Genomic DNA, 9,977 nt, shown 5'->3' on the forward strand with positions numbered 1-9,977 from the left:
ACTGAAATAAATGTTATGTGAATGAGTCACCAAGATCTTATACGTAAGTGAGTATCGACAGTTTTATTGATAGCACCTCAAAAGGTAATCTAATCTCATTTTAATTGACTTAAAAATAAATTTAATAAATGTTTATTTTAATTTCATGCCTTTCAAATGCAAATGAATGAATAATGTTAACCCTTTTAGAGCAAAACAATTACTGAAAAATTAAATTGTTGAAAAATTAACTACTAATTCAACTAATAAAATAAATGCTCAATAAACCTACATCGCGAAGACAAGTCTTTTAAAATATACGAATTATTAAGGTATACACTAATAACATAAAAATCCAACCTATATGCAAAGATATATCTTTGGAAAAATGCAAAATACTGTAACTACACTTGTAACTTAAAAGCCTTGAAACAGAAAAATTTATAATAAACCTTTAACCCTTTACAAGACATATCTTCATCCTTTCCTAAAAGCAAACAAATATGTTCCCTTATAGTTTAAGAATAAGTTCTTAGGTAAATGCTTTTTAAATCCCCTAACATTTAAAGACTAACCATTGTCCCCACGCCTCTGTTATCTGAAAAACATACAAACAAAGAAATTATCAGTTAAACAGAAATATTTTACAATTGAATCAACCATGAGAGACCCGGAGTTCAGTACGCAAAATGTTGTCGAAGCAAGTAAAACGTAGTCTGCGTTTCAGTAATATCGGATCTCCATGGATTGTAACACAAATTGGATGTAAAAATTATGGAACTCAAGCTGAATTGAATGTAAAATTTTAAATTCAATTTACAAAGAAAAATATGAAGATATTGTATGAAAATTAATAGGAAAGCAAGCCTACAGAATTCAATTTAAAAAATGCACGACCAAGTGAAGAAGTACCGGGTCCCAGCAAACTGGAGTTTGTACGTGGATTTTTACCAGGAGGTAAGAGTTACAACTATTTTAAGAAATTTCGTTAATTTATGTATACGAACTATATAACGATGTCATCATAAAATTTATATAGTTGATATTGTTGCATATAATTAATTTTCTTCTTGCCATCCATCTCTGGAAAGCATTCTCTTATCCGCCACATGAAGACGCACTGGATGCTTACCATAGATAGCTTAACCCAAGGAACAATTAACCTTACTTTATTTTAAATTAATTCACTTCTATCATTTTTCTTCCATCTATAGGTCTCTTCTACAAAAAAGGCTTAAACGATATGATTTTAATTCTGTCCAAAAAATATGGTAATTTATATCGAATACCAGGATTGTTTGGGAATAATACTACCTACGCAACACTTAATCCCAAAGACTATCCTGTATTGTTTCGTAATGAAGGCAAGTGGCCTATACGTAGAGGTTTCAGTTGTATAGAACATCATCGAAAAGTGCATAGACCAGAATTCTTTGAGGACGTAGAAGGATTAACAACATCGTTAGTAGACTGCTCTAATTATAACATAATATTTTTATAATATATAAAATATTTAAAATATTTTATTATATTTCAAGTTCTGGTGAACAGTGGGCTAAAGTACGTACTGTAGTGAATCCAATACTCATGCAACCAAAGAATGCCAAACTCTACTTTAACACGTTGCTCGATGTTAACTATGAATTTTTGGAGAGGTTAGTGTTTAAAAAAAAATATTTAAAATTTACTTTTAATAAATAAATTATTTTTTATTTATTTATTTAAAAAAACAAACAAACTTGCAGAATACGTACTATACGCGATCCTAGCACACAGGAAATGCCTGATGACTTTGAGGATGATATCAATCGGTTGACACTAGAATCAGTCGCTGCTGTGGCTATGAACACACAATTGGGTCTCATTCATAAGAATCGTCATACTGCAGAATCGAAAACTATTATAGAGACAATACGAAGCGTGTTTGAGTTGGCCTATGATTTGGAAATACAACCACCAATCTGGCGATATATCAAAACACCACAATATAAAAAAATGATGAAGTCACTGGATACAATGCTGGACATCTGTAATAAATATATCAGTGAAGCACTAAGCAGGATTGAACACGATGAAAGTGGAAAACTGACAACAGAAGCTGGTAAAGAGAAGAGTGTTTTGGAGAAATTAGCAAAGAAAGACAAAAAAATTGCTGTAGTCATGGCGTTAGATATGATGTTAGCTGGTGTGGATACAGTAAGTATAGAAGAAATACATATATTTTTTTAAATCTGATTTAAATTATTTATATTTGAAGACAAGCACCACAATAACTAGTATATTGATTTGCATTGGTAAGAATCCAGAAAAACAAGCTAAACTATTGGCAGAGATAAAACAGATATTACCGGAGAAGAGTTCTAAACTGACAATCGAGAAAATGAATAATCTGCCTTATTTACGCGCCTGCATTAAGGAAGCTATGCGTCTATATCCTATAGGACCAGGTACGCTGCGCGAAACTCCTTACGAGATCGTATTAAGTGGTTATCGTATACCAGCCGGTGTAGATGTGGTCACAGTAGGAAATTTACAAATGTGTGATGAAGAATATGTGCCACATGCTAAAGAATTCATACCGGAACGTTGGTTGCGAGATGAGCAGGCTGCTAAGTATGCTGGAGATACAGCTAATTCGTTTATGTATTTACCCTTTGGTTATGGGCCTCGCAGTTGTGTAGGAAAGCGCATAGTCGACATGGAACTTGAAATCTCAATTGCACATTTGGTGCGGAATTTCAATATTGAATTCAATTATCCTATAGAAAATGCCTTCAGGCAAAAATTCATTATGGTTCCTAATATACCATTGAAATTTAAATTTGAAGAAAGAAACAATTAATGAATATGTTATTATGTGATGTAATGTTAACAATGATGTTAATGCAAATGTTATATATTCCATTTATTATATTATTTTTCAATTAATTAAAATATTAAAACATTAATAAAAAATATTTTATAATGTTATAAAAATATAATATTATTATATTCACTTATTATAATAGATAAGACATAAAATTAAGAAATGTTTAAAGTTTCGCTACAAACTACTGTATTTCAAATATATAGAAATCGAACTAAAATAAATAAATTAATAGTCGTTTTAGTGAAATATAGATATCCTCTATATGCATTTTTAATGGATAATTTTTAATGGATAATATCTACTATAATACCTTTACCTACTATGCTTTCATGCATCCGTTCTTAAACTTATTTAGGCAATTCTTTATCTAACTTCACTCTAAAGTAAAAACTCACCAATGTTGCAATTCTGAAAGCTTTTTGAATGAAAAGACTCATAAAAAAATTTTATTATTATCGTTACTAAACTTCCTGATTCCAATCTCTACCTTTTGTACACAAAACCCAATTCACCACAATCTCTATTTTGTGTTCTCCAGTATTGTTTTTCAAGCACAATTGCTTTCAGACTACTTTAGTCTCTTCACGTTAGATTGATCATTTGCTTTGATATTTTGTGAACTGTACCATCAAGTTTATGTATTTGGTCAAAGTGAGGGTTCCCTTTTTGTGGCTATCAAGATTTTATACATTCTTGTATAATCTTAATATCTCTCAGTTATATTATTGCTACCAGACAGTATTCTATTGTTTTACATACCTTTTACTTCCCCTTTTTCTACTTCTTTTTTTCCATAATCCAATAACTTCAATCTCACGTTATTGAAAGCTATATGACTGCTGTAACTCAACATATTATGTAGGACTGTAAGTTTGATGTCGTTAGCTCTTTACGTAATAACTACTTCTCTTAATAACTTCGCGTGTAAACTATACGACTGATGTCGTTCTACATATCCTGTGCTATCCTTAATTCAACATTGATCATTCTTCTTCACGTTTCTGACGTTGTTCCTTGACGGCAAATTGCTTATACTACCACCAGACTTTATTTCTTTGTATTACATTTCTACTTCTTCTTCATTTTTATTCCAATAATTTCGCATGTAGTATAGATCCTCTACCACTGTGTCAATATCTATTCTATTCTATGCTATATGACTGATGTAAGTTCAACATTAATTGTTTTTCTTCCAGTATTTCTACACAACGTATGCCCTGATGGTTTAATTTGAAAATATGTTTGATAAGATATAGGCATGGTTCCATTGTGCTCATCTGTGCTCAAACCATTGTCATGTGTATTTCTAAACCACCTCTACTTTTTATTCGATTACTCTCTTCTATAATTCGTTATGGCCACATAGCTTGGACTCCAATATAATAGGTGCACAATATTGAAAAATGGATAAAGCAAGACCTTTTCTATTTCAAAACCAGGTCACTAGCTTTATTGAAAATATTAGAAAAAGTTCTCTTGGTGTCCAGAGATCTTGGCACCTTTTTTTTTTTTGACAGTAGGTGGAAGCATCGAAAGCCACCTCTTAGGAATGAATGGAGAAGATTTCCACAGCATTGTGAAAACTTCATTCCAGTAGATCTTGGCACTGTTAGACTTTACTGTTAAAATATATGGAATCCAAAAACAGTCAAGAAGAATAATACTGTTAATAGCAGCACAATAACAGTGGAGTTGCATTTTGCGAGTGTGGTCTATGGTACGATACAATGAGAAAGTAATTTTAATACAATTAACATACGTGAGAGACCAAGAGAACTTTTATTGATATTATAAAAAGTTCAACTGAAAAACCTGTTAACATTGCAAATTCCATCAGTTCAGTTTGCAAAATGCTCTCGAACGGTTTAAGGTGCTTTCGGTATACGAAATGTTTCCGCGAAGTCGTAGGCCAAAAATATTGCACGGCCTCTGAACTGCAGGTTAAAATATATAAATAACACATAAAATATTTTAAATAAACAGTCATCAATATAATTAAATTGAATTAATAATAAATTATATTTATTTTAAAAGTTATTATAATAATAATAAAATATAATTACTCTCTAACAGAATAAGAGAGAAACTACAACTGCCGCAGAATTTGATTTTAACAGCGCACGCCCATCTGAAGAAATACCGGGCCCAAGTACATTTGAGCTCGTACGTAATATTCTTCCCGGTGGTATGCAAATAAATAAATAAACAATAAAATTCCAATAAAAATAGTATTTTGAAACTTGCTTTTATCAATTTTTCAGGAGTTTTACATAATAAGCCGATAACTGACATGTTGATTGTGTATGGTAAGAAATATGGACAATTATTTCGCATGCCAGGTTTATTTGGTAACAGAGATTTCTACGTGACGTCTAATCCAGATGACTATTCAGTTATATTCCGGAATGAGGGTCAATGGCCAGTACGTCGCTGTTTTGATACATTTGTCTATCATCGAAAAGTGCATAGAGCTAAATACTTTCAAGGCGTTGACGGTTTACTGGCAAGGTGTGTAAATTTCAAATTATTGAATTGCGATCTATTTTAATATTGTAAAATATTTTTCAGTTCTGGAGAGAAATGGTATAACGTACGTAAGGTGGCGAATCCAGTGCTTATGCAGCCAAGAAATGTGCGGCCCTATTTGACGACAATGCTTGATGTAAATGATGAATTTCTAGAAAGGTAAAATATTTAAAAAGTCTAAAAAAGATTCATTAACGTAGATAGTACAAATTTATATAGAAATAATTTTATATTTTACTTTATTTTATTTATTTGTTTGAAATTATAGAATTCGCAAAATACGTAACCCAAAAACGCTTGAAATGCCCGACAGTTTCGAGGAAGAAATAAATCGCTTGGCACTGGAATCAGTAGCTGCAGTGGCACTCAATACTAGATTGGGTCTTATAAATCGAGATGGATTAGAGGGAGATTCCAAAGCAATTATAAGTAACTTACGTAGCGTTTTCGATATGGTAGTTCTGTTAGAGGGTGTACCATTCTGGAAGATACTTAAGACACCTGGCTTTTATAAAATGATGAAGGTTTTAGATGCAATACTTGATGATTGCAATAAATATATAGAATTAGCTCTAGAAAAAATAGAAAAGGACAAAACCAATCGATCAGCAACAGAATTGAATAGAGAGAAAAGTGTGTTGGAAAAGTTAGCACAAGAAGATAAAAAAATTGCTGTAACAATGGCGCTGGATATGTTATTTGCAGGTGTTGATACTGTAAGTTCTTATTCTTATATATTCGTAATATTAAAATTTGGAAAACAAAAAATTTTTACTCTACAGACAAGTTCAGCTTTAGCTGGCATACTGGCAGTTCTTGCAAAAAATCCACAAAAACAGGAGAAACTCTATGAAGAAATGAAGACGATATTACCAGAAAAGCATTCCCGTTTAACAATAGATAATATGAGCAACTTACCTTACTTACGTGCTTGCATCAAAGAGGGTCTACGTCTACATCCGATTTTACCAGGTACAATGCGTCAATTACCACATGACGTTGTACTTAGTGGGTACCGTGTACCGGCTGGTAATGATATTACCACTGCTGGAAATGCACAAATGCGTGATGAGGATTATGTACCACGTGCTAAGGAATACATACCGGAACGTTGGCTACGTAATGATCTCAACAATAAGTACGCTGGTGATATAGTTAGGCCTTTTATGTATTTGCCTTTTGGTTTTGGTCCTCGTAGTTGTGCTGGACGTCGTGTGGTTGAGTTAGAAATGGAGATCACAATTGCACGTCTGGTGCGGAATTTTATTATTGAATTTAATCATCCAATAGAAAATTTGTTTAAGCAGAAAATGATTGTAGTCCCAAATAAGCCGTTGAATTTTAAATTTGAGGAAAGAAAAGAATAAGTGAGATTGGAAGAGGCTGAGCTGATCTAATGTCAAATAAAAACAACAATAAAAATAACGCAAAATTTAAATCGAACTAAGGTGTAGTTTAATTAAAAACAAAAGACAATGCGAATAAAAGCATTGATTCGAAAACTTTCTATCATGAGTAAACCTATTAAAAATATTAAAAGCTACACTTAACTTAAAAATATTCAATTAAAAAAAGTAAAAAGTACACACAAACACTTACACATATATAATTATTTACTTATGCATATACATAATTGGTCAAAACTATGTTGTTGTTGTTGTAGCACGAAAGGTTCTGTAAAACAGATAACATTAAAGAGATCTCAAAGACGTATATATGGGTTTGAATGTGGATTGGTAATGGTGTTATGAGAGGGATAGCGATTATTTAGGAATACGTATAGATTTGGGTATGAGTGAAATTTAAATGGTTGTCATCGCGATTAAGCGGAAAAACCTAACTGTCTTTAGAACCTAACTGTCTTTTGTGTGCATTAGAGCAGCCAAACAGATGGACGATATAATGGCGTATAGGTGGGGATTGTCCCATTTATACGTAACGACTTCAAAATCAGCCGTATCTACGTCCCGACGCCACTCAACAAATTCTACTCCTAAAAGTGACTACACCTCAAAGGTTATAAAAGTTTACGACTAAGTATCTTTATGTTTAAGTTGAATGGCTTAACTGTCTTGAACTATAGTATTAAGCGTAGTCTAACATCAACTAAGGTAACAGCAATTTCTTAGCTATAGAAGTTAACCAAAATGATATCCAGTCTTAACATTTAACCATGATACCATATTTATTCATAAAAAATTTAATATTAATAAAAATAGTTTATTTAAAAATATTGACACTGATGAAATTTTATTATAAATATGTTTAACGTTCGTGAAAAAAATAGCATCCATATTACTCAATCTCTTTTTATATGTACTTATAAAAAAACACATATATATAATTATATAGAAACACATATATAATAAAATATGTGAAAAACATTTATAAAACCAATAATAATAATTAATTTTTTATTCATTATTTATTTATTATATAATTATTTATTTATTATTTATTTATTATGTATATATTATTTATTTATTATGTATTTATTGTGTATTTATTATTTATTTATTATTTATTTGTTAATTATTTATTATTTATTTATTATAAGTAATGAAACTGAGGCATAACAGTTCACTGTTATGTTCAAATGATATTTAACAGAATAACTTTACATATAAAAGCGGCCTTGACGAATATTACTTGTCTGCAAGCTTTAGCATTCATGTGTGAGAATTTTATGTTAACGAAGAGAGATCAAAACAAAATGCAACATGAAACAAAAACAATGAAAAATTAAATTAAATATTTTTTTATGGTTTCTTTGCATTTCTCTGAAACAATAATATTCAATTTTTATCTTATTATTTTACTTATAATGTTTTACGATATTTATATATTACAGTATTTGTCTTTTGAATAAAAACTGAAATTTATTTTTGAAGCTTTTCATATAAATATTATGCGTGAATATATATTAACAGTTGCCACTTAAAAATAATTGATTGAGCTCTGTTATTAAATAAAATACCCGCAAATAATTTAATAAAATTAGCATTTGTCTGTATGAGAGCGAGAAAGCTTTTATTGATGTCATATAAATTATTAGCATTTTTGTTTTGAACTTCCAACAACAACGAACAGCAGTAAATTTCTTTACCCAAAAATTATATATTAATAATAATTTAATTAATATATTAATTACATTAGTAATACATTATATATGTGCTGTACTGTACAGCAATTGGAGTACAGGTGAAAAAAAAACGCTTATATGCATATCGAAAAAAATTCGATTTAGAATTTTTAACAATATTAAATTAATAATTTATTTTCATTTAAAATTTATTATAAAACAATAACAACATTTGGTATGGACCACAGTCGAAGAAAGCAACTGTAATAACGACAAAGCAGAGAAATGTACGGCCTTATTTGACGACTATGCATGATGTAAATGATGAGTTTCTAGAAAGACGAAATATGTAGAAAATTTAAAAAAAGGCCAGTTCATATAGTAAAAGTAATTGCTGTAATTAAATAGATAAAATAAAAAAAAAATCAGGATTAAGACATATTTAAGGGGATTTTTAAAACAAAATTTTGAGTTGATATTACTAATTTTGATATTGATAACTATCATATCGATACAGACAAGTTCATCTTTAGCAAAAATAAAAGAAACTCTTTGAGAAAGTCAAAAATATATTACCAGAGAAATATTTCCGACTTACTATAGATAATATAAATAACTTATCTTACTTGCTTGCATTAAGGATGGTTTACGTCTACATCCGATTATGTCAGGAACATTATGTCAACTACCACATGACATTGTACTTATCGGGTGTCGTGTACCAGCTGGTAATGATATTACAAAAAAAAAAAATTGAATTTCAAGTTTGAATAGAGAAAGGTCTGAGATTTTTTCAAGTATTATAGATATGCATATAATGGAAGTATATGTAAAATGGAGTGCGATTTTCTTTATAAAATACATTTTTCGTGTATCTACCTATATGTATATTATGGAATATTTTATATATAATAGAACGGGTATTCATTTTTCTCAAAAAGTCATTAACTATTCTGCTTTAAATTTGTTGCATTGCCATGTCAAATCTATTCTCTAGGACTTTAACATTCTTGAAGACCTTTTACTTATTTTTTAGTACTATCACTTCTCTAATATTATAATATCACTATACTCCCAATGTAGATTTTGGTACTTAAAATAAATTAATAATCTGATCAGCTGGTGTTACGTATATATTTGGTTCTCAACAAAAGCAATAAAGCAATTAGTGACTTTATAAATAGAATACCGAACTCTGTGAAAAATTTCCCTTATCTCTATTAGTCGGGAAATGGTAATATATTGAAGTGCATCGTCAGCATATCAGTTTAATAACAGCGTTACACCGGACCAGTCGTGTCAGTGAGCATGGAAGAAAAATTAATAATTTAATAAAATATTTTGTATATATATAAAATTGCTTTTAGTAAAAAAAATAAATTAAAAACTTAAAATGTTTATATCAAAAATTGCGAATGTAAACAAGCAATTACAAATCATCAACATAAAGCGTTTCTTATCGCAGTCACAATTGAGAGAGGTTCGTAATTAAATTAATTAAGATATTTATTATTATTTATT

General features: G+C 30.0%; 1 protein-coding gene across 1 annotated transcript; it reads left to right on the forward strand.

Moving 5' to 3' along the window:
* Nucleotides 1-668: 668 nt before the first annotated feature.
* Nucleotides 669-6,899, forward strand: LOC119676779. The gene is made up of 12 exons (XM_038088038.1): nt 669-776; nt 837-936; nt 1,194-1,440; nt 1,518-1,634; nt 1,725-2,175; nt 2,237-2,820; nt 4,647-4,788; nt 4,922-5,033; nt 5,110-5,356; nt 5,417-5,533; nt 5,643-6,090; nt 6,157-6,899. The coding sequence occupies exons 1-12, from the start codon at nt 669-671 to the stop codon at nt 6,739-6,741; spliced, it is 3,258 nt and encodes a 1,085-aa protein (XP_037943966.1). The 3' UTR covers nt 6,742-6,899.
* The last annotated feature ends 3,078 nt before the right edge of the window (nt 6,900-9,977 follow it).

Source organism: Teleopsis dalmanni, chromosome 2 (assembly GCF_002237135.1).
Source record: "Teleopsis dalmanni isolate 2A chromosome 2, ASM223713v2, whole genome shotgun sequence".
Lineage (NCBI taxonomy): Eukaryota > Metazoa > Arthropoda > Insecta > Diptera > Diopsidae > Teleopsis > Teleopsis dalmanni.